The sequence below is a fragment of the Heteronotia binoei genome, chromosome 2 (assembly GCF_032191835.1).
Source record: "Heteronotia binoei isolate CCM8104 ecotype False Entrance Well chromosome 2, APGP_CSIRO_Hbin_v1, whole genome shotgun sequence".
Lineage (NCBI taxonomy): Eukaryota > Metazoa > Chordata > Lepidosauria > Squamata > Gekkonidae > Heteronotia > Heteronotia binoei.
In genome coordinates, this window is record NC_083224.1 from 27,757,113 (window position 1) to 27,780,957 (window position 23,845).

Genomic DNA, 23,845 nt, shown 5'->3' on the forward strand with positions numbered 1-23,845 from the left:
GGACCGGCATCCTGAAAGGGTAACCTCGCTGTTGCTGACTCCTCCCCTCCCCACTTCCTGGATGGGAGAGGAGTCAGCGGCAGCAGGACTGCCCTTTCAGGATGCCGGTCCTGACAGACTGTGAGCATGGCCCCGCAGCGTGGTTTTACCTGCCGTTCGAGCAATTCGGGGAGGGGGGCTTTAGATAGCTGGAACATGACGTTAGAGCCAATTCTGGCTTTGAAATCAACACAGGGTGAGGGAGGGAGGAGGAGGCACGGGGGGGCAAACTAGATGTTTGCTTAGGGGGGAGGGGGGAAGGCCGAATTTGCCCGCCCTGCCGGCACCCTAGGCAACTGCCTAGTTTGCCTAGTGGAGGAGCCGGCCCTGATGGTACTGTTACTCTACTTCAAGTAATAGCTCTATTAACAGCTATCTTTGATGTCTACAAATGACCCCTGGCTATATGTGAGTGTGTTACTTTAATTGTTTACACAGTGTTTCTTTGCTATCTTCACCTGGAGGCTGGCAACCTTTTCAGCCCTGGCTCTGGCCTGGTGGAACACTCTTCCAGGTGAGATAGCCCTGCAGGATCTAAAGCAGTTAATCAGAGCCTGTAAGACACAGTTGTCCTGCCAGACATAACACTGATGGCAGCAATGATTTTCTATCTGGATTGGCCTCCCCCACCTTTCATCTCGCCCCTTTTTCCTTCATCCAGTCATTTTTTAGATACTTACTCCCCCTGAGATTTTATACCATCTATTAGTAGAGTTGTTGATTATATTTTATCATATACTGTGTTTATTGCATTCGAATTGTAAATGTTTCTGATCCTATATTGTATTTTATCATGATGTTACCCGCTCTGAGACAGTCCATGGGAGACAGCCGGCTTATAAATCCAATGAAATAACCATAATACTTCCACCCTCCTAAGTGACCAGCTAGCAAGTCTGGAGTCTGGAGACCAAGTCCTGTGAGGAAAGGTTGAAGGAGCTGGGTATGCTTAGCCTGGAGACGAGATGACTGAGATGTGGTATGATCTCCATCTTCAACTACTTGAAAGGCTGTCATATAGAAAGTGGTGCAGAGTTGTTTTCTGTTGCCCCAGAAGGTCAGACCAGAACCAATGGGTTGAAATTGAATCAAAAGAATTTTTGGCTAAACATTAGGAAGAACTTCCTGGCAGAGTGGTTTCTCAGTGGAACGGGCTCTTTCAGAAGGTTGTGGGCTCTCCTTCCTTGGAGGTTTTCAAACAGAGGCTAGATACAAATCTGACAGCAAGGCTGATTCTGTGAATTAAGTGGGGGGGGGGGATATTTGTGAATTTCCTACATTGTGCAGGGGATTGGACTAGATGACCCTGGAGGTCCATTCCAACTCTATGGGTCATAACAGATGGGCAGTTTGGAGTGGTTGGGAGGTGTCCTAGTTTAACTGTTATTGGGCCAACTAAAAAAGAGTCGGCTGAGAGCCTCCACATGCTCCCCCACAATTAGGTACCACAAGCCATCCCCATCCCGTCCATGGGGCGACATGGGCGTGATCAGACAGCTGCTACATGCCATTCCTGTCATTCAGCTTGGTTTTTCCCCCATACATTTTCAGTAGTGATGTGCATGCCAGATGTGACTTGGGGCAGCTTGGTGGTTTCACACTGCCAAAGTGTGCCTTCTGTTTCCAGACACTTGTGCCTTCTGTTTCCGGACACCAAGGAGGTGACTGGTGTGCAGTTCAGAAATTTGCTACCACTTTGGAAGTGGTAGCTTTTTGAGCCACACTGTGGAGGACGGGGTGAGTACATGATGGGAACGGGTGGCAGATGTTTGCGTGTGGAGGGATTCTTCCAGTCAGTTTCAGAGCCATCTCTGAGTCGGCCCAAAGTGCCGGTCTGTTAGCAGCCTATAATTTTAAGTCTCAATGCCACATCTTTTTGGATGGCATCTGGAGGGAAGGATGAGTCCCCAGTGCAGGCTCAGTACCTGCCAGCTGCAACATTCACCTGTATCTGTTTTTAATATTGGAAATGCAGGCATCTCCCTTTTTAGTCTCTTAAGAATTCCTGCCAAACACAACTCCATCTCCATATATCCAAAGGGCAGCCATTCTTCGTTCAAACGAAAAAGGAAGGAAGGAAGAACGAAAGAAAGAAAGAAAGCACTGAAAGTAGACTTTACAAAACTCCTGTATCTTTGCAATGATTCCCTGGAAAGACCAGAGTCTTCTCAGGCAGTGAACACAATGCCCCCCAGTGTCCACAATGAAATATGCAGCTTGTGTAGAAAAAAACAAGGCTGGGGAAAGTCGTGACTGCCCTGCTCCATCTAGGGCTCTGTGGAGATATCTTAATCTTCTCCCCTGCAGTTTAATTAGTGGATCCCTGGGCCTCACAGTTGTAATAAGCATCGTGAGATCTGCCAGTTCCTGAATGCACGTCGAGTATAGGAGATTTTTCACATTTAATTAGAATTCTGCCTGCCTTCCCACAAACACACACACTCCGGTTGGGCAGAGACTCACGGAATAGCAGTTTACTAATACTCCAATTCAAACTTGTTTGCTGAGATACACACTTACTTAAGCAGGGCAATCCAGGTGAGGGTATCCAACTCCAGATACAAAAAGCATGTCCCTAGAGTTGTCAACCCCAGGATGGAAAATTCCTGAAAATTCTGGGTGAGGGGAACCTGCAAAGGGCAGAATTTGGGGAGGAGAGAGACCTCATCAGGGTGTAACACTATACGGCCCACTCTTCAAAACAGCCATTTTCTAAAGGAGAACTGATCTCTGTAGTCTAGAGATGAATTGTAATTCCGGGAGATCTCTAGTCCCCCTCTGGAGGTTTAAATACAAAAACTAGGAGAGAGCTGTGCAGGAGAATGCAACACTATCAAGAATGCAACTCCCTATAATGAATGAAACTATTCCAACATCAGTAGCAAATCATAAGTAATTTCATTAAGGATATCAATTCAATATATATCAGAAAAGTCTCATACAGAGAGTCTCATAGAAATGCAATTACAAAAAAGTCCATTCTCTTCAAGCCAGAATGCTAAAAGGTGAGGGGGGGGGGGAACCCTCTTCTGATGACAACTGTTTAGATGACAAAGTCTCTCATGCTGAATTTAGACTGCTGGCTCAGGGTGGCAGCATGCCACCACGGGATTAGTTGGTGCAAACTGGAGTGCCTCAGAGCATCTAGACAATCTGTGGAATGGGGACAGGCCATGGGCATTCCGGGGGAGCATCCAGAGCACTCATGCACACCATCCGTGGCTCCCCGGGAACTTTCTGGGTGCTTCCCAGCTGTCCAGATGGCCAGGGAGGTGCCTTGGAGGCACCCTAGCAGTTAGGTAGCACTTCACAAGTGGTACCTTTTAGACCCAGCTCCAGGTAAGCTGGGGACAAGTCAAGGTCAGGAGCGGGGTGGCAGGCAGATGTGAGCATTTGGACTCGCTTTTCTGGGTGCTCACCTGCTGTTCCTGGGGTGCCTTAAACCTCCCATCTGAACCCAGTCTCAATGTGGCCATTTCTTTGCAGAGTCGTCCTAAAGTCAAGCACTCATGCAATTTTAGTGTCCCGTCCAGAGAAGGCTTGGGAAACTGAAAGCCCCATCTAACAAGCTGCTGTTGACTCCTTGCTTGTTTTACTTGGAACTTTATCAAAGTTGGGACCTAACAAAGAAAAGTCCATTCATACAACAATACTTCTCAACAATTCATTCAGGACAGTTAGCATTTATTCATTGTGGTCTTTTCCTCCTAGGACTTTCCTGGATGGGACACTAAAATTGTCTGTATGAGTGCTTGACTTTAGGACTACTCTGGAAAGAAACAGCCACATTGAAAGACTTTGTCATCTATACTCTTGGCATCAGAAGAGGTCTTTTCTTCACCTTTTGGCACTCTGACTTGAAGAAAATGGACTTTTTTGCAATTGTATTTCTATGAGACTTCTTGTATGAGACTTTTCTGCTATATATCGAATTAGGGTTGCCAAGTCCAATTCAAGAAATATCTGAGGACTTTGGGGGTGGAGCCAGGACACATTAGGGGTGGAGCCAGGACACATTAGGGGTGGAGCCAAGATCAAGGCTGTGACAAGCATAATTGAACTCCAAAGGGAGTACTGGCCATCACATTTAAAGGGACGGCACACCTTTTCAATGCCTTCCTTCCATAGGAAACAATGAAGGATAGGGGCACCTTCTTTTGGGGCTCATAGAATTGGACCCCCTGGTCCACTCTTTTTGAAACTTGGGGGGTATTTAGGGGAGAGTCACTAGATGCTATACTAAAAATTTGGTGCCTCTACCCCAAAAAACAGTCCCCCCAGAGCCCCAGATATCCGTGGATCAATTCTCCATGATTTTCTATGGGAATAAATCTCCATAGGGAATAATAGAGTTCCCAGCAGACATTTCCCTCCCCTCCCCCCCGCTGTCTGTCGACCCTGAAGCGGGGGGGAGGGTCTCCATACCAGGGAATCCCTTGCCCCCACCTGGGGATTGGCAACCCTATATCTAATTAATATACTTAATGAAATTGATTATGATTTGTTCTTGATATTGGTATAGTTTAATTCATTATATGGAGTTGCGTTCTTAATAGTGTTGCACCCACCAGGAGGTTGGCATCCTTTGTTTGTATCATTGTTGACTTGAACTAGAGAGCTGTAGCTAGTGGAGGGGAGATAACCAGGAAAGGTTAGGCCTAGCCAGTTTAGAGGTTTCACACTGCCAGTGTCACACACCACAATCTTTGGAGAACTTCTAAGCACAGAGAAACTCATCTGTCACAGCTTTAAGCCATTAAGAGAGCCAGTTTGGTGTAGTGGTTAAGTGTGAGACTCTTATCTGAAAGAACAATGTTTGATTCCCCACTCTTCCACTTGCACCTGCTGGAATGGCCTTGGGTCAGACATGGCTCTCGTAGGAGTTGTCCTTGAAAGGGCAGCTGCTGCAAGAGCTCTCTCAGTCCCACCCACCTCACAGGGTGTCTGTTGTTTGGGGAGAAGATATAGGAGATTGTAAGCCACTCTGAGTCTCTGATTCAGAGAGAAGGGCGAGGTATAAATCTGCAGTTTTCTTCTTCTTCTTCATTAGCACCTGTCTTTGAGGCCTAAAGATTTGGGAAAATCAAAGCATCATTTAATTTTTTTTCCTTTCAGAGTAATGATACATTATAGGGCCCTCCGAATCAGACTTATATACCTTCCAGAGATAATTGATTTTAACGGGCATAGAAAGGGAAACTCTGCTTAGGATGGTACTCAGGGGCGGCCCAATGCCCCATGGCACTCTAGGCAGACTTCCTACCTTGTGCCTCCCCACAGCACCCCCCGCACCTTCCCCCGCAGCTCCATGCTCCCCCCATGCCTTTCCCTCACGTCCCCATGCCTCCTCCCCTCCTCACTTCCTCCTCCTCCCTCCCTTCTCCACCCTGTTTCAATTTCAAAGCCGGAACCGGCTCTAGTGTTGCGTTCCAGCAATCTAAGGGACTGCACACCCCGCCCCCCCCCCCCCGTGAATCACTCAAATGGCGGGTAAAACCATGCCACAGGGCTGGGCCGCACTCACAGTCTGTCAGGACCGGCATCCTGAAAGGGCAGCCTCTCTGTCGCTGACTCCTCCCCTCCCCATTTCCTGGATGGGAGAGGAGTCAGCGGCAGCAGGACTGCCCTTTCAGGATGCCGGTCCTGACAGACTGTGAGCATGGCCCCGCGGCGTGGTTTTACCTGCCGTTCGAGCGATCCGGGGAGGGGGGCTTTCGATAGCTGGAACATGACACTAGAGCCAATTCCGGCTTTGAAATCGACATGGGGTGAGGGAGGAGGAAGCATGGGGGAGGGCAAACTAGATGTTTGCTGAGGGGGGAAGGCCAAATTTGCCACCCCACCCCGCCAGCACCCTAGGCAACTGCCTAGTTTTCCTAGTGGAGGAGCCGGCCCTGATGGTACTGTTACTCTACTTCAAGTAATATTTCTATTAACAGCTATCTTTGATGATGCATTTTATGGAGTTGTCAACTCTCAGGTGGGCCTGGAGTTCTGGGACTACAACTATTCTCCAGACTCCAGAGATCAGTTCCCCTAGACTCTAGAGTCCACTATATACTCTCCAAAAGAGAGAAAATCCCGGCTTTCGAGAGTGGTCTCTTCAGCATTATACCCTGCCAAGGTCCCTCCCCTCCCTAAACCATGCCCTTCCCAGGCTCTCTCCCTCCCAAAATACTAGAATTCATGGTCATCCAATGAAGCTGTTGGGCAATAGATTCAGGGCAGGAAATACTATTTTCCATAGAGAGTGATTCAAATGTGTTATTCACTGCCAGAGGAGGTAGTGATGGCCACAGGAACAAACAGCTTTAAAAGGAGGTTGGATTCATGGAGGACAAGTCTATCAACAGCAAACTGCTCTTTTCCTGTAGCACAGAATCATAGAGTGGAAGGGGCCATGCAGGCCATTTAGTCCCACCCCCTGCTCAACAGGATCAGCCTACAGCATCCCTGACAAGTGTTCATCCAGCCAATTTCACCGCTGAATTATTCTTACTGTTAAAAAATTACAGCTATCCGCCCTCTCTTAATTTAAACCCGTTATTGCACATCCTATCCTCTGCCACCAGCAGGAACAGCTCTCTGTCCTCCTCTAAGTGACAGCCCTTCAAATACTTCGAGAGAACAATCATGTCCCCCCGCAATGTCCTCGTCTCCAGACTGAAATTTCACCAGCATGCCTGAGATACTATCCTCTTAGTCAATTAATTTCTCCAACAACCCCCCTCTTTTAAAAAAAAATCACCTGTGGAACACCTCCCCACCTGGTGATTAAGAAGCCAGCAAGTCCATGAATGCTTGAAAATCCGTCAATCTTGAGGAATTTGATGGTAACAATCCTAGGCACATTTATGTGGGAAGCAGCCTCACTGAATTCGGTGGCATTGAATTTTGAGTTGTCAGTATGACCTGGATGGCCCAGGCTGCCCTGATCTTGCCAGATCTGAGGGGCTGAGCAGGTCAGCCCTCCTTAGCATTTGGATGGGAGACCAGACCACCACAAACCAAGTCCAGAGAGCTGCAGAACCAGGCAATGGCAAGGAACCATCTTGGTGCGCCTCTTGTCTTGGAAACCCCAGGAAGGGTTGCCATAAACCAGCTGCCGGTTGGCAGCCCTTTACACAGAAATAGGACTGGGCACTCTAAAATCCTGGGTTCATTCCAGCTCCCTTGTCTTGAGATATTACATCTGACCACTTCTCCCTCCCCAGCTGCTGGCTGTGTGGGGCTGTCTGTATGCTGCTGGCAAAGGGAGCCAGTTTGGTGTAGTAGCTCTATCTGTTGAAGAGCCAGTTTGGTGTAGTAGCTCTATCTATTGATGGGCGGCCAATCCGACTGTACCCCGGAAATCTAGACTTGGCTCTTCAAGCCGTAGCATCTTGGCTCAGGCTGAGTCAGCTGAAGCTGAATCCAACGAAGACGGAGGTTCTCTACCTGAGCCGGGGTGGTCCAGGGGGAGAGATCCTTCTGCCGGCTCTTGACGGGGTGTCACTAATACCGGCCCCTAAGGTCAAGAGCTTGGGCGTGCTCCTTGAGTCCTCTCTTCCAATGGAGGCCCAAGTAGCAGCCACTATTAGATCCGCCTTTTTTCATCTTCGGCGGGTGCGGCAGTTGGCTCCTTTTCTGGAGCACAATGACTTAGCAATGGTGATCCATGCTACGGTCACCTCAAGAATAGATCACTGTAATGCTCTCTACATGCGGCTACCCTTGACGCTGACTCGGAAACTACAGCTAGTGCAGAACGCTGCGGCACGGCTGTTAATGAGGCTCCCTCGATGGGAGCACATTCGGCCAGTGCTGAAAGAGCTGCACTGGCTGCCTGTTGTGTTCCGAGTCTGTTTCAAGGTGTTGGTATTGACCTTTAAAGCCCTTTGGGTCAGGGACTTATCTGCGGGACCGCCTTTCTCCACATATTCCCCAGAGAGCACTGCGTTCAGGGACAAAAAATCTATTGTCCATCCCTGGACCAAAGGAGGCCAGGTTGCGTTTGATGCGAGCTAGGGCCTTCTCGACGGCAGCACCAGAATTGTGGAATGCTCTCCCGGAGGCCGTAAGGGCCCTGCGGGATCTTTCTACTTTTCACAGGACCTGTAAGACCGAATTGTTTCAACAGGCCTTCAATATTTAACCGAGAGAGAGCTGCCACCTGACACCATATAGAGTACTTGGTGATCACCGTCTGAAAAGAAGAACCCACCTATATTGTACATCTTAGCGATACAGCACCATGAAATGGTTTTTTAAAAATTTAAAATTGTAATTATGTTTTATTGGTTTTATTGGTTTTTAACTTGTGAAAATGAATGTTTTGAGCTGCCCTGAGTCCGATTGTGGAGAGGGCAGGATAGAAATTTAATGTAATAATTAATAAATGAATGAATGAATGAATGAATGAATGAATGAATGTGCAAACTCTTATCTGGGAGAACTGGGTTTGATTCCCCACTCCTCCACTTACACCTGCTGGAATGGCCTTGGGTCAGCCATAGCTATCGTAGGAGTTGTCCTTGAAAGGGCAGATGCTGTAAGAGCTCTCTCAGCCCCACCCACCTCACAGGGTGTCTGTTGGGGGAGGGGAAGGTAAAGGAGATTGTGTACTTCTTCACCCAAAGGGTGATTAACATGTGGAATTCACTGCCACAGGAGGTGGTGGCGGCCACAAGCATAGCCACCTTCAAGAAGGGGTTAGATAAAAATATGGAGCACAGGTCCATCAGTGGCTATTAGCCACAGTGTGTGTGTGTATATAAAATTTTTTGCCACTGTGTGACACAGAGTGTTGGACTGGATGGGCCGTTGGCCTGATCCAACGTGGCTTCTCTTATGTTCTTATGACCGCTCTGAGATTCAGATTATAGGGCAGGATATAAATCCAATATCATCATCTTCTACTTCTAAAAGGGGACAAGGCACGGATGGGGACTGAGCGGCACTGACCAGAGCGGGGTGAATGTGCTGTCTGGGTCCTTCCCCGCCCCCAGCAAGTTGCCAGCTTGGAAGGAAAGGGAGAAGGACTGTGCTGGTGTCCTTCTCCTGCCCCTCCCCTCCAAATCCAGGGGCTGCTGCCCACCCCTGCCCCCCATGCAATGATCTTAACTCTTGCCTGCCCAGTTGGTTTGGGAAAAGGTGCCTTTTGGCTGTGAGCAGGTGAGAAAGGAGAGTGGGGAGGAAGGGCAGGGGAGGAGGAATCAGGAAGGGGAAGGGGTTTTTTTAGAAATCTTGTAGCACTGCAGGGGGGGGGGGTTGAGATCCTGCCCATGCGCCACCCCCCGAACTCCTGGCTGTGGCATTCACACGGAGCTGAAAAGCTGTGAGCTGACTGGGCGGGGGAAAGCCAGAGTAGGCTAGTGTACTTTAGCGGGAGCCCTGCTTCTTCACCCCCACCATGCGGCGCTCCAGGCAGCTGCCTAAGCTCACCTAGTGGAAGATCCGGCCCTGGCTCCACTTCCCACAACCAGTTCACCCTGAGTAACTTTATGAAGGAATACATCTGAATGGAAGAACCATGTCTATCAGAGCAAGATTTATCATAGAGTTCAGAATATGGCTTTTCTTACCAGAAATTATAGAGTCATTCAAAACCTCTTCATCCTGATAAAAAACAGAGTCATCCTTGATTTCAGAGTTCATTATCAGGTTCTCTTTGTTCTCATCAGACTCCTTTGCAGAATTCCGCTTGTTCTCTGGATCACTGCTGTAGCTCACCGAAGTGTCCTTCTCTTTGCTGTGCTCTATGCTGGATGTTCTCGATGGGCGGACATCCACTCGCTTTTTGGGAGAGCCTTTGTTTTCCCTTCCGTGAAAGCTGGGGATGGAAGGCAAAGGACACAGTCCTTCAGACCAGGTACCAATAATATAGCATCATTTGAAGGAAACCATGGCCATAAACGTTGTCTCTGAAGCACAGGGCTCCACAGAAGGCTAGGAAGGAAGCATTATAAGATTACAGTATTCAAGATGGGGAAGCCAACCACACCTTAGGAGGTTTCCAGATCACGTGAAGTGATGGTATCACTTTGCTCTGCTCTTGTAAGACCTCACCTGGAGTATTGTGTTCAGTTTTGGGCAACACATTTTAAGAAGGATATAGACAAGCTGGAACAGGTCCAGAGGAGAGTGACGAAGATGGTGAGGGGTCTGGAGACCAAGTCCTATGAAGAAAGGTTGAAGGAGCTGGGCATGTTTAGCCTGGAGAGGAGGCAGCTGAGAGGTGATATGATCACCATCTTCAAGTACATGAAGGGCTCTCATATAGAGGATGATGTGGAATTATTTTCTGTGGCCCCAGAAGGTAGGACCAGAACCAATGGGTTGAAATTAAATCAAAGAGTTTCTGACTCAACATTAGGAAGAACTTCCTGACCATTAGAGAGGTTCCTCAGTGGAACAGGCTTCCTTGGGAGGTGGTGGGCTCTCCTTCCTTGGAGGTTTTTAAACAGAGGCTAGATGGCCATCTGACAGCAATGAAGATCCTGTGAATTTAGGGGAAGATATTTGTGAGTTTCCTGCATTGTGCAGGGGGTTGGACTAGATGACCCTGGAGGTCTCTTCCAACTCTATAATTCTAAATTTAAGGCACAAGGGAGCAGTGACTGATGCCTTGTTCTGAATGATGCTAATGTGGTAGGTAAAGATGACATTTCCAAAGAATACTCTGTGTATGTGTATGTGTATTTCTCTGTGTGTAAAGTGCTGTCTAGTCACAGGTGACTTATGGTGACCCCATAGAGTTTTCAAGGCATCACACCTTGCACTGCCCTTACCTATCCTGCCGATGTTTGGTGGCAAGAGCTCTGTGAAGTTCCTCGATGACTCGGCTGGGAGGTAAAGGCAGGTGGACGGCAGCTAGGTGAGGAGAGCCGGTTGGCGTCGTATGCTGTCCTCTGAGGTGGGGATCGGAGACTTTCTGGCCTGAGGGCTGGAAGGGAGCAGCTTGTCCTGAGAGTTGGGAGGAACCAACCATGACATAATTCTTCAAGATGGTGGATGGAGGGGATTTCAAGGCTGGCTCATCTACTTCACTTCCTGCTGTTGAAAACAAAATTACAAAAGGTTGTTAGCTACTATATACAAAGATGGACTTTCAATTTAGGGTTGCCAGGCAACTGGTAGAATTGTTATGGGAGGGATCGTGGGAGGTAGGGTCACAGCATTGTGTGTGGTACTACTTCATTTCTGGTTTTAAAAAAGAACTCTGGAGGTGAAAATGGTAGCTCTAGGAATCACTTGAAATTCTATGGTAAACCATAGAGTCTCTGGTGATTCCTAGAGCTACCTTTTGTAAGAACTTCTGGTAAGTTCTGGTAAGAACTTCTAGAGCTGCATTTTCTTTTTTTAAAAATTTCCCCTGCCCAAACCAAGGGATTTGGCAGCTCTAGCTCTCATTGAGGACCTATACTGAAGAGCACTTCATGGGGAGAGCAGACATCCCTTTAAAATTACAGGTCTTAGTTTAGCATTACACTGCCCTATAGAAGAGCTGTCTCCACTGAGGCACAGCTACCTACACAAACCAGTTTGGGATGGCTTCCCATCCCGTGTGAACACATACACACACACAGTGTTCTTCTCAGGCTGCAGATGGCAAAGGAAAGTGAAAGGATTAGGATGTTTCAAGGACTAGGGTTGCCAGTCCCCAGTTGGGGGCAGGGGATGCCCTGGTTTGGAGCCCTTCTGCCCACTTCAGGGCTATCAGAAAGCAAGGGGGGGGAATGTCCGCTGGGCACGCCATTGGAGATCGGTTCCCATAGGGTATAATGAAGAATCGATCCATTGGTATCTGGGGCTCTGGGAGGGCTGTTTTTTAAGGTAGAGGTACCAAATTTTCAGCATAGCATCATTCTTTTGAGGAGGTGCTGCTCCTCAAAACAATAACAAGAAAAAGTTTCCAAAAGATTGGACAAAAGGATACAGTTCTATGAGCCCCCAAAGAAGGTGCCCCCATCTTCCATCCTTTCCAATGGAGGGAAGGCATTTAAAAGGAACACAGTCCCTTTAAATGCGATGGCCAGCTCACCTGAAACTCACTTGGGAGTTCAATCTTGCCTTGTTCCTCCCCTCTCCCCAAGCCTCCTGGTAGAGAGGTTTGCCTCTAATTACTGGTGTGATCATGGTTAACATTCTGGTAGGGTTGCCAGCCTCCGGGTGGCACCTAGAAATCTCTTGCTATTACAATTGATCTCCTAACTAGATAGGTCAGTTCCCTTGCAGAAAATGGCTCCTTTGGAGGGTGCACTCCATGGCATTATTCCCCACTGTGGTGCCTCACTGGAGACACTGAACTAGGACTATACTAGAAAACACTGGTTTTCATGGCCAGCTGGCTTATGGGATGGGATTCAGGCCACAGGCCTTGGTTGGTCATATGGTAAACACACAGCAAAATCTTATTTTTTTAAAAAAACACACAAATATTTCAATAGAGCATCAGAAATTATAGCATTTCTTACGGCACCCTTATACCTAGAATCTCGGGTTATTACTCTCACAGTACTCACAGCAACCTTGCAAGGTAGTTCAGATGGAGACTGTCCCAAGGTCACCCTGGGGAAGTTCCAAGGCTAGTGGAAATCTAAAGCCAAGTCTCCCCAACCCTAATCCGACACTTGAATTGCTACATTTCACTGTCTCTTTTCCAACGCAATCCTAAACAGATTTCTCACCCTTAGAAATCCATTGACATCAGTGGGTTAGGAGCAGGACCGGATCGACGTTTTCTGAAAGGGGGCAAAATTAAAAAAATGACGCCCCCTTATGGGCTCATTCTATCTTATGAGCCCATAGAATAGAATGGACCATACTCAATTGGTGCCCCCCCTCTGGCAGTGCCCGGGGCAAGTGCCCCCACTGCTTTCCCCTAGATCCGGTCCTGGTTAGGAGCAGTGTTCCCTCTAAGCTGAGTTAGTGTGAGCCAGCTCACACATTTTTGTCTTAGCTCAGGAAGGATGATCCCAGAGCACAATAATCTACGCAGTTGCTCACAACTTTAAGGCCAGTAGCTCACAAAGTAGAATTTTTGCTCACAAAATTTTGCAGCTTAGCGGGAACATTGGTTAGGAGGCGGTAACTCTGCTCAGGGTGGGATGTTTAGCTTCTCAATGCTTTGAGTTTTGGCTTCCTAGTGATTATTGCTAGTGAGTCTGTATCACAAAACTCTTATTCTCAGCATGGGAAGCAAGACAGAGTGGGCAGAAAGATTGCTGAGTCAGCACAGTTTTTAAAATCTCTCTACCTATACTGCTTAAGAAAGTCTGTATACCCAGAATTAAACTTTGTCAGACTTAAAGATGCCACTGGACTTGGAACTTTGTTCTGCTGCTTTAGATCAACATAGCTATCCTCCTGGATGGGGTCTAGTTGGGGGGGGGGGCAAACTGTGTCCTGGAAGCCACATGTGGCTCTTTCACACATATTGTGTGGATCTTGAAGCCCCCACTGCCCTGTCATCCAGCTTGGAGAAGGCATTTCTCTCTTTAGATCACTTCTCCAAACCAAGCCAGACGGCATCTTGGAGAATGCATTTACAGTTGCTTTCTTTCCACCCCTCCCTCCCTCCTCCTTCCTCCCCATCTATTTCCCTCCCTGACTCTCTCTCTCCCTCCCTTCCTTCTTTCCTCCCTCCCTTCCTACCTACCAATCAACATCTGACGTTCATATCTTGTGGTTCTCAAACATCTGATGTTTATTCTATGTGGCTGTTACGTTAAGCAAGTTTGTCCACCCCTGGTCTAGTCCTTTGCCATAAAGGAGTCATTTTGGATGAATGAGCCTCACCTGGTACAATCTTTGAGACTTTGGGTACAGTCTTAGGTGGTGGTATTGGAAGCGATGGAGGAGGGCTAGGGAGCTGTGCGGGGTTCCTTTCCATCTGGTTCTGGGGCGGTTCTGTGGATTCAGAAAGAAGTAAGGCTTGTGGATTCTCTTCGGAAGCTGGCAGGCTGGCATTTTCTCGCTCGTCTGGGGAAGCAGACGTCTTCTTGGCTGAGGAAACAGGAGCAGAAGCAGCGGAGTATGAAATTAAGATGGATGACCACACAAAACAGGCCAGGCCATAGAGAGATGAAGGAGCAGAGGGGCCCCGGCACACACAAGCAAATAGTGCCCCCTTTCTACAATGTGCACCATAGAAATGCCAAATGGCCAACAGACGAGGCTATTGGTGGAAATGAAACTGGGCAAGGGTAACTGAGGAAACAATTACGCATTACATTGGGAAGGAATCTGTTAAGCCCCGAAGGGCTTTTTATTTACAAAATACAGACCAGCCCTCATGAACTCCACTTGTTCTCTCGTGTTTCTTTCAATAACGAGGGCAACAGAACTGTGTTGCTTTGAATGGATTGTTCTCAGCAGCTAAGATTAGAAAGCACATTTCGTCACACTCTTGGTGTGACCAAGGGAACCGAACTCAAGACAAATTAGTGCAGGCAGAGACTCTCTGAGTACTCAGTGGCTCCTTCTGAGCAGAGCTGGCCCTAGGGCGCAGGAAGTGCCAGGCAGGCTTGTCGCCTCCCCACCCCCCCACCTTTGCCACTCCTCATCCTCCCAACTTTGCCAGGCCAAGGCTTTTTTTTGTAGCAGGACCTCCTTTGCATATTAGGCCACACACCCGTGATGTAGCCAACCCTCCTAGAGCTTAGAGGGCTACATCAGGGGGCCTAATAGGCAAAGGAGTTCCTGCTACAAAAAAAGCCCTGGATAGGAGGAAAGGTATGGAACGCCCGTGCATCCCTCCCTCTTCTTCTGCAATGCCAAAATGGTTCAAGGGGAAAGCCCTCGGATAACAACACCTAATCGTCCCTGTTCAAATGTTACAGTGAACGTGATTACAACCTGCAAGAACATGCATGTGTGAGTAGAGCCAGCTTGCATTCACTTTTCAAATGAAACAGGGGGTCAGCACCCTGATAAATGTTTTGGTCACACATTCAATTGTACATGCATTGTACGGATCATGAGAGTTGGATTATGAGAGGGAGGACAGAAAGGGAGGGGGCATTGGTGCTCAGTTCTCATGGTCCCTGCTTACACGCCAAGGGGAATGCTGATTACCACTTTGGGGTCAGGCAGCAATGTTCTCCAGTTTGGCCAGGAATTCTGGAGGGTTTGGGGTTTTTTTGCCATCTTCTGGACATGGGACAGGGGTCACTGCGGGTGAGTTGGGTGAGGTATTTGTGAATTTCCTGCATTGTCCAGGGAGTTGGACTGGATGACCCTGGAGGTCCCTTACAACTCTTCTATTACTGTAATGTGAGAATTACTCTATGCACATATGCAGAATAAGCAAATGTGTACTGTGAATGGGTTGGGGGATGGTAGACTCATACTTGCATGATGCCAATCTGCGCCCCCAATCTGTGTCATAAATGCTGCTCCCTGCAGCTGCTTTTTCAAACAAAAGAAAGCCTTTAGACGAATAAGATCTGACGACAGAACTCCAATTTTATGTCCAGCCAGCTGGGCCTTTATTTTTAAGTAAATAGGTTTAAGATTAGGATGTAAAAAATGGACGCTGGGGAGCCTAGGCAGGATGATGCTGTTGCAGTCTTAGAGTTTGTGGGCTTCCTAGAGGTAGCTGGTTTGCCACTGTGTGAGGCAAGATGCTGGACTAGATGGGCCTGGGGTCTAATCCAACAGAGCTCTGCTTATGTTCTGAAGACGAAGAAGAAGAAGAAGAAGAAGAAGAAGAAGAAGAAGAAGAAGAAGAAGAAGAAGAAGAAGAAGAAGAAGAAGAAGAAGAAGAAGAAGAAGAAGATGATGATGATATTGGATTTATATCCTGCTCTATACTCTGAGTATATTCTGAATTATTGCATGACATAGATTTAAAAAAAAACCAAAACCTTAGGTTATTGGAATCTATATAAACCTATCTAGTTTGAGAATGATGAGGATATTATTGCTAAGCCTATTTAGAGCTACATACTTTATTCATTGATGGAAAGTTTATGCTGGGGTTATATTAATAACCCTAATTGGCTTTCAGGGATCAGTGGGTTTTTCCACATGTGTTATTTCCTTGTTTGTGTGCCTATATTGCATCAAGGTCCCCCCCCCGCCCTCTTTTCTGCAAGTGTTTTAGCTCCCTCTAGTGATCACTTTGATATTTCATCGCCGCATCTTTGGCTTATTTAGGAGCACAGTCAAATTGCTTGTCAATCAACCAGAGATACAGCAATGAAATATCAAAGCAACCACTAGAAAGAGCAAAACCCATGAGGAAAAGGGGCAGGGGGATATGCCAGGATGGGCACATAAATGATTAAAATAAGGCACGTGAAAAAGTCCAATGGTTTGTCCTCCTGAATGGATTTTATGTAAAATCACAGAGAAAATCTAAAGTTTTAAGAAAAGACTGCACCCTGGAAACAGAATCTTTGCAATGGATTTCCTTATAAGGATGCCTGCTGATCAGGGGTGGAATTCTAGCAGGAGCTCCTTTGCATATTAAGCCACACACCCGTGATGTAGCCAATCCTCCAAGAGCTTACAAAAAAGAGCTTTGTAAACTCTTGGAGGATTGGCTACATCAGGGGTGTGTGGCCTAATATGCAAAGGAGCTGCTGCTAGATAAAAAAAAACAGGAGCAGCACTCCTACTGCTGATAAAAAAAAACAAAATCCCTTTTCTTGCTTTAAAATCATCTCTTCTAGAAGCGTGTTAAATACTCCATGGAATTCCTAGCCTGTACTGCTTCGGTATCTGTGACCTTTTTTACTCCCCTTTTGTGCTGATTCTCAGCAAGATAAATTTGAACATATTCCCCATGTGAAATGCAATACTACTTTTGTACACATCAAAATTGCAGTCTTTTAAGGATTAACAGATTTTCATGGTTGGCAGGTGGTGGAGAAGAGAACATTCGTTCTTTGACATTACTTTTAATTCCCATAGTATTTGAGAAAGAATGGAGACAACGAACCGTACAGGCTCAGACACTGATTCTCTGCTGCTTTCATTAACAGCACAGGTGCACACACCAGTGTTTTAATTGTTTTCATTTCATTTCATTATTTCCGAAAGAGTATGCTTTTCTGCCCTGGCCCTCGCCTGGTGGAACTCTGCCAGAGAACATCTGTGCCCCACGGGGTTTATTGCCTTTCCATAGGGCTTCCAAGGCAGAGATGTTCTGGCATTTGGTTGAGAAGATATTGGATTTATATCCTGCCCTATACTCTGAATCTCAGTCTCAGAGTGGTCACAATCTCCTTTACCTTCCCCCCACCCCCCACCCCCACAACAGACACCCTGTGAGCAATGTTCCCTCTAAGCTGCAGAGTCTTGAGAGCAAAAATTCTACTTTGTGAGCTACTGGTATTAAAGTTGTGAGCTACTGGTGTTAAAGTTGTGAGCTACTTGCATAAATTAGTGTGCTCTGGGTCCATCCTTCCTCAGCTAAGAAAAAAATCTGTGAGCTGGAGGCTAAAAATCTGTGAGCTAGCTCACGCTAACTCAGCTTAGAGGGAACACTGCCTGTGAGGCAGGTGGGGCTGAGAGGACTCTCACGGCAGCTGCCCTTTCCAGGACAACTCCTACGAGAGCTATGGCTGACTCAAGGCCATACCAGAAGCTGTAAATGAAGGAGTGGGGAATCAAACCTGGTTCTCCCAGATAAGAGTCCGTGCACTTAACCACTACACCAAACTGGCTCTCTGAGGACAGCAATGGTTTGGCACTCATATTCCGATCATCCCCCCTTCTTTTCTCCATATCTCCTCCACCGGGGGGGGGGGGGGGGGGAGGGCTTGCAGATACAGAAATTACCATGATCTTGAATATAGGATTTAATACAGTTTGTTTGGAGGAGTTATTTTAATTTCTTTTAATATTACCTTAATCTTATTTGCAGGGCTTTTTTGTAGCAGGAACTCCTTTGCATATTAGGCTACTCCCTTCTGATGTAGCCAATCCTCCAAAAGCTTACAGAGCTCTTAGTACAGGGTCTACTGAAAGTTCTTGGAGAATTGGATACATCGGGGGGGGGGGGGGGGGTAGCCTAATATGCAAAGGAATTCCTGCTACAGAAAAGCCCTGTTTGTATGTATTTGGTCTTGATGTAAGCCGCCCTGAGCCTTGCTTGCAGGGAAGGGAGGCCTACTGAATTGAAATAATCTAAATATATTTTCCTGAAATTTCAGGAGTTATTGGTATGATTTCTGAAAACTGTTTTTAGATTAATTTTTCAGATACAGAAATACCGGGAATTGGAAGACCTGAACTCCAGATCCAGTGTACTTCCATTGTTTTCAATGGGTGGTAGACCTGGCATCTGGACTCCACAAGCTATTTCAATCATTTTTAATGGGTGGTAAAGCTGGCACCTCGGTTCAAGAGGCCAGGTCTGCTTCCACTTGTTTCTCAATGCAGTAGAAAAAGAGTAAGCACCCAGTAGCACCTTAAAGGCTAACCAAATTTGCAGCATGGTCGGAGCTTTTGAGAGTCACTGTTTGCTTCTTCAGATAGGTAGAAGTCAAGAAGTCTGGTCTGCCACCCATCCAAAAGAGTGGGCAGCAGACCTAGAATATCATGGGTTTAGAGACCCAGTGTATCATTCACCAAAAACAGATAGGGTTGCCAGGTCCAGTTCAAGAAATATTTAGGGACTTTGGGGGTGGAGCCAGGAGACTTTGGGGGTAGAGCCAGGAGCAAAGTTGTGACAAGCATAATTGAACTCCAAAGGGGATTCTGGCCATCACATTTAAAAGGGATCACATGCCTTTTCAGTGCCTTCATTGGAAAAAACGAAGGATAGGGGCACCTTCTTCCGGGGCTCATAGAATCAGACCCCCTGGTCCAATCTTTTTGAAACTTGGGGGGTTTGGAGGAGAGGTACCAGATGCTATGCTGAAAATTTGGTGCCTCTACCTCAAAAAAGAGCTCCCCCAGAGCCCCAGATACCCATAGCTCAATTATCCATTATGCTCTATGGGAATCAGTCTCCACAGGGAATAATGGAGTGCCCAGCAGACATTTCCTTCCACCTCCCCTGCTTTCTGATGACCCTGAAGTGGGGGGAGGACCTCCAAACTGGGGGATCCTTGCCCCCACCTGGGGACTACAAAAAACAAGATGTCTGTGATGCAAATAGGCTACCATACTTTTTATACTAATTTATATATAATTACTTTTGAATTTACATACTTTTAAAACTACAAATATCTTTGACACACAAATTCACAGTAGCAACCATAAGAAACAATGAAACCATTTTCAAAAGAGCTCATAGTAATTTAGTGGTGCAGTATACAAAAAATAACTAGTTATCATAGACGCGTTTCGTGTTCCCACTTCATCAGTATTGTTTCCTTCCACTTGTTGAGCTGTATATAATGAGGGAGTGAGCCAGCTCCTTTTTCTAAAAGCATGTGCAAAGCTTTCCATTTCATTGCCGGCCAAAACACTCTCCATGTATACTTTATGAAGCACTGAACCACCCATTGTTGCAATGTATTTTTCTATATGGAGCAAGCCAATTATATCTTTTTTTTTATCTGGTTGCAAACCTTCAGTTTTAAAGTTGGCATGATGCTCTCCAGCTGCAAGCAATGCAGGAATGAGACAAAATTTGAATAAAGAGTAAGTCATTCTTCATGTTGAGAAGGATCAAAGCTTTTTCTTCTTATTGTTGGCCAATTAATTAAGTCCTGCTTTCCGCAGGCTGAGCCCAGTTTACATGAAACATTGTGAGACTGCCCGGGTGTGAATTTTTGCCAGCTGACATCATACTCAAACTAGGTCTAAGATGCAAATTCCCTAGGTTGGATCCAGTGGAGGATTTCCATGGACAAGTGATCTTTTTTGTTGTGCTGATTTCTCATCCCACTGCAGATCTTCAGCATCCCACTCATGCTCTTCCCAGGGGTCACATCTTCCAGACGCAACATGTTGTGAGGCTTCAAGGGGAGGCAAGAAAGCACAGTTCGACACACTAACAGCGCAGTCGTATGCAGACTTATCCCAGTCAAAGTCCACTGACTTCCTTGGACTTTGACTATGGCCACTTTGCATAGAGTTGTTCAGTAAATCTAACTAGATGCAGTGGAATGGGATTTAGAGCTTTATTTTGTAGCAGGAACTCCTTTGCATTTTTGGCCACACACCTCTGACGTAGCCAATCCTCCAAGAGCCTACAGGGCTCATAGTACAGGGCCTACTGTAAGCTCTTGGAGGATTAGCTACAGCAGAGGTGTGTGGCCTGATATGAAAAGGAGTTGCGGCTACAAAAAAAAAGCCTTGCATATGAACACCTGAAGCTGCCTTCTACTGAATCAGACCCTTGATCCATCAATATTGTCTACTCAGACTGGCAGCAGCTCTCCAGGGTCTCAGGCAGAAGTCTTTCACATCACCTCCTAGCTCATTCTTTAAACTGGAGATGCCAGGGATTGAACTTGGGACCTTTTGCATGCAAAGTGGATGCTCTTCCACTGAGCCACAGTCCCTCTCTGTGACTAACAAATCCTGGGGATCGTTAGAACTTTGTAGAAACAGAGCACGGCAAAACAAAAACCAAGCCAAATAGAGAATTAACACTCAGACAGCAGAGGGCAGCAAAAGGAAGGAACACACAAAACCAAGGCAATATTTCTTATAGGCAATACAGTAAAAATGTATTATATCCAGACCACACTGAGGGCTTTTTTTTGTAGTGGGAACTCCTTTGCATATTAGGCCACACACCTACTGTAAGCTCCAGGAGGACTGGCTACCTCTGAGGGGTGTGGCCTAATATGCAAATGAGTTCCTGCTACATAAAAAGAGCTCTGGCTACACTTATTGTTTCACTGTCCCCTTCTTCGTCCAAATCCTTTCATAAGAATGTTCTTCCAAATGCCTCAGAATGGTTGTAAATGCTAAGAACATCTAAGAAAAGCCCTGTTGGGTCAGACCAATGGTCCATCTAGTCCAACATCCTGTCTCACACAGTGGCCAACCAGTTCCTCTGGAAGGCCAACAACACGGCATAGAAGCCAAGGTCTTCCCCTGATGCTACCTATTGGCTCCGGGATTCTGAGATTTAGTGCCTCTGAATGTGGAGGTTCCTCTCAGTCACCATAGCTAATAGCCATTGATAGTCTTATGAATGAATGAACGAATGAATGAATGAATCTATATAAGCTGCTTATTCCTGTGGCCATCACTATATCCTCTTAGGGCTGCCAAGCCCCCAGTCTGGGCAGGGATTCCCCACCCGGGAGGTTCCTAACCCGCTGGCCCACATTGGGCTAGTGGGGGGAACCTCCCCCGACATTGCCGGTGCGATGATGTCACCCGGAAGTAATGTCACCAGCTTCATTGGATGCCCTCGAATTCTAGTATTTTAGGAGAGGGAGAACAAGTTCTCTTTGTCAGCTCTCTCCGCCCCATGCATGTTATTCAGGAAAGCAAAAAGTGTATTTTTAACACTCCACATTTGGGTGGTAGTGACATCTCTCTGCGCAGCCGAGGCTATTTTTTCCCTTCTGTGTTAATAAATATTTGATGTTTAATCATAATGCATCCCACGTGGGGGGCAACGTGCTGGGAATTATAGGCATACTTTAGGAAGGGAATGTGCTACTGCCGTGGATGAGAAAAACCAGAAGGCTCGCCCCATCAATATTTGATCACCCCTGCTATAGACACACACTGCAAACAGCCAATTCATTGCCCTTGCGCCTGCAAAGCTATTTAGCTGGTTACACAGTTGCAGTGGCGATTGGTTTACTGAACGCTTTTCATGACACCACAGTTGAGGCCTCTGCTGCCGGACATATTCACCTGTTTTGTTGTCCAGCTTCTTGAACGTATGAAGCTGCCTCAAACTGAACGAAACTCATTATTTGCTGAGACTGATAATGGCTCTCCAGAGAAGGGCTGCAAACTCCAGGTTGTAAAATATCTGGAGATCTGCGGGACCGGAGCCTGGGGAGATCGTGGTTTGGGGAAGGGGAGGGACCTCAGCAAGTCCATCCTCCAAAGCAGCCATTTTCTCCAGGGGAACTGATCACAGTCATCTGAGAGACCAGTTGTAATTCCAGAACTTCCCCAGGCTCTGTCTGGAGGTTGGCAACCCTACTCCAGGATCTCAGGTAGATTGGAGATGCTGGGGATTGAACCTGGGACCTTCTGTGTGCCAAGCAGATGCTCTACCACTGAGCCGCAGCCCCTCCTTAAATCCCAGCACTGGTTTCCAATATCCAGTCCAATAACCTGCACAAGCTCCTTATTGACAAAATCCTTTGCGGCCTTCTCTCTCTCTCTAGTTCCATATCTTGAGAAACTCGGTATTCCGGTCCAGTGGCCTGAAGGCTTCTTGCTTCCTTCAATGACGCTGCCTCTTCTCCCTTTCTGCTCCTTATGTCTGGAAACTTCTTCCAGAAAATCTAGATAGATGCCTCACTCTTTTGCTTCAAACCCCTCTACAAAAATGCACTGAGCTGAAAACAGTAAATTGTCGCAAGAATTATAACAAGCTCCTTCCCCTCCAATCTTGCCAGTTTTTCTGGGATGGCTAGGAACAGAGGTCAAAGGGTGAAGGCAATACTCCCAGTCCATGCCATGATCCCTGATGCCATGATTCCTGATTGGCTACCCCATGAACAGATTCCATGTGTGCCAGATAGTCATGATCCCTGATTGGCTACCCTATGAACAGATTCCATGATCCCTGATTGGCTACCCTATGAACAGATTCCATGTGTGCTCGATCGTCTCTGTGTGGAAGTGTGTTTCCTCTTGCTCCACCACTGGTGTCTGTGCAAGATCAATAGTTTTCAATGAGCCCCTTGTGCATATGGAAGTATTTGAGCAAGAGGAAGCCAGCTGCAGAGCAGAGACTATCTAGTGCATGGAACGTGTTCACAGGATCCAAGCTAACTGTGATCACTGGCTAGGAACACTTAGCTAAGAGGAACGTGACAGAGTTAATTGGGCAGCAAAAGATGCTGGACAAATAGAGATGAGCAAAAGCTCGATGGGGGCTATTTTAGCTCCCTCAAAAGCAGTTTTCCATGCTGAAAGCATTCCCTTGTTGGCATTTGTATGGCCATCTTCTAATTCTACCCTTTCCTGAAAGCCTCCTTTGGCTTAACCTGTGGCCCCTGCAGGAGTGGAATTCTAGCAGGAGCTCCTTTGCATATTAGGCCACAAACCCCTGATGTAGCCAATCCTCCAAGAGCCTTGTTGCCTGCTTCAGCTTCAGGCTGCTTACTACACTGCTGCAGTGAAAAGGCCATTCCACACCCTATTTGTTCAAACTTCTTCCCTAGACGTCTCCAAACCTCAGTTTACAACCATCATGCAATGCCTATATTAAACAGCCTCTGGGTAACTGCAGGACTGTTGATGGGCTCACAATCTGACCGGGATCACAAAGAGGGACCAATTTTCATCTCCAAATGGAAAGTGAACGCAGCAATTTTCATGATCCAGGCAAGCCTTTTTGAGCTACCTAGTAAATCTATCATGGCAGCTGTGTACTGAACTTCCTTGCAGAGATGCTCACCCTCCTCTATGCAATTGTACCAGAGTTATGAGCTCACCATCAGCCCTCCATCCTTCTGGAACCCCTAATGCAATATCTGCTGACTGCATGAACAAACCTTATGTAATGCTAATCTCCAATCAAAGCAGTAAGTAGCATCACACATGAATGCACCCATGAAGCTGTCTTGTACTAAATCAGACCATCGGTCCATGACAGTCAGTATTATCTGCTGAGACTGGCAGTGGCTCTCCAGGGTCTCAGGTGGAAGTCTTTTACCTCACCGACTGCTAGATCCTTTCCACTGAAGATATTGGGGATTGAACCTGGGACCTT

General features: G+C 46.9%; 1 protein-coding gene across 3 annotated transcripts in view; it reads right to left on the minus strand.

Moving 5' to 3' along the window:
* Window positions 1-23,845, minus strand: part of PHACTR3 (phosphatase and actin regulator 3) — a 337,426-nt gene that overhangs the window by 127,161 nt on the left and 186,420 nt on the right. For all 3 annotated transcript variants that reach the window (XM_060230708.1, XM_060230710.1, XM_060230709.1), the window contains 3 exons: window positions 13,819-14,025; window positions 10,809-11,073; window positions 9,603-9,850 (listed from right to left, as the gene is read on the minus strand). In XM_060230708.1, coding sequence (XP_060086691.1) covers window positions 9,603-9,850; window positions 10,809-11,073; window positions 13,819-14,025 — 720 coding nt within the window. The remainder of the gene's footprint in view (window positions 1-9,602; window positions 9,851-10,808; window positions 11,074-13,818; window positions 14,026-23,845) is intronic.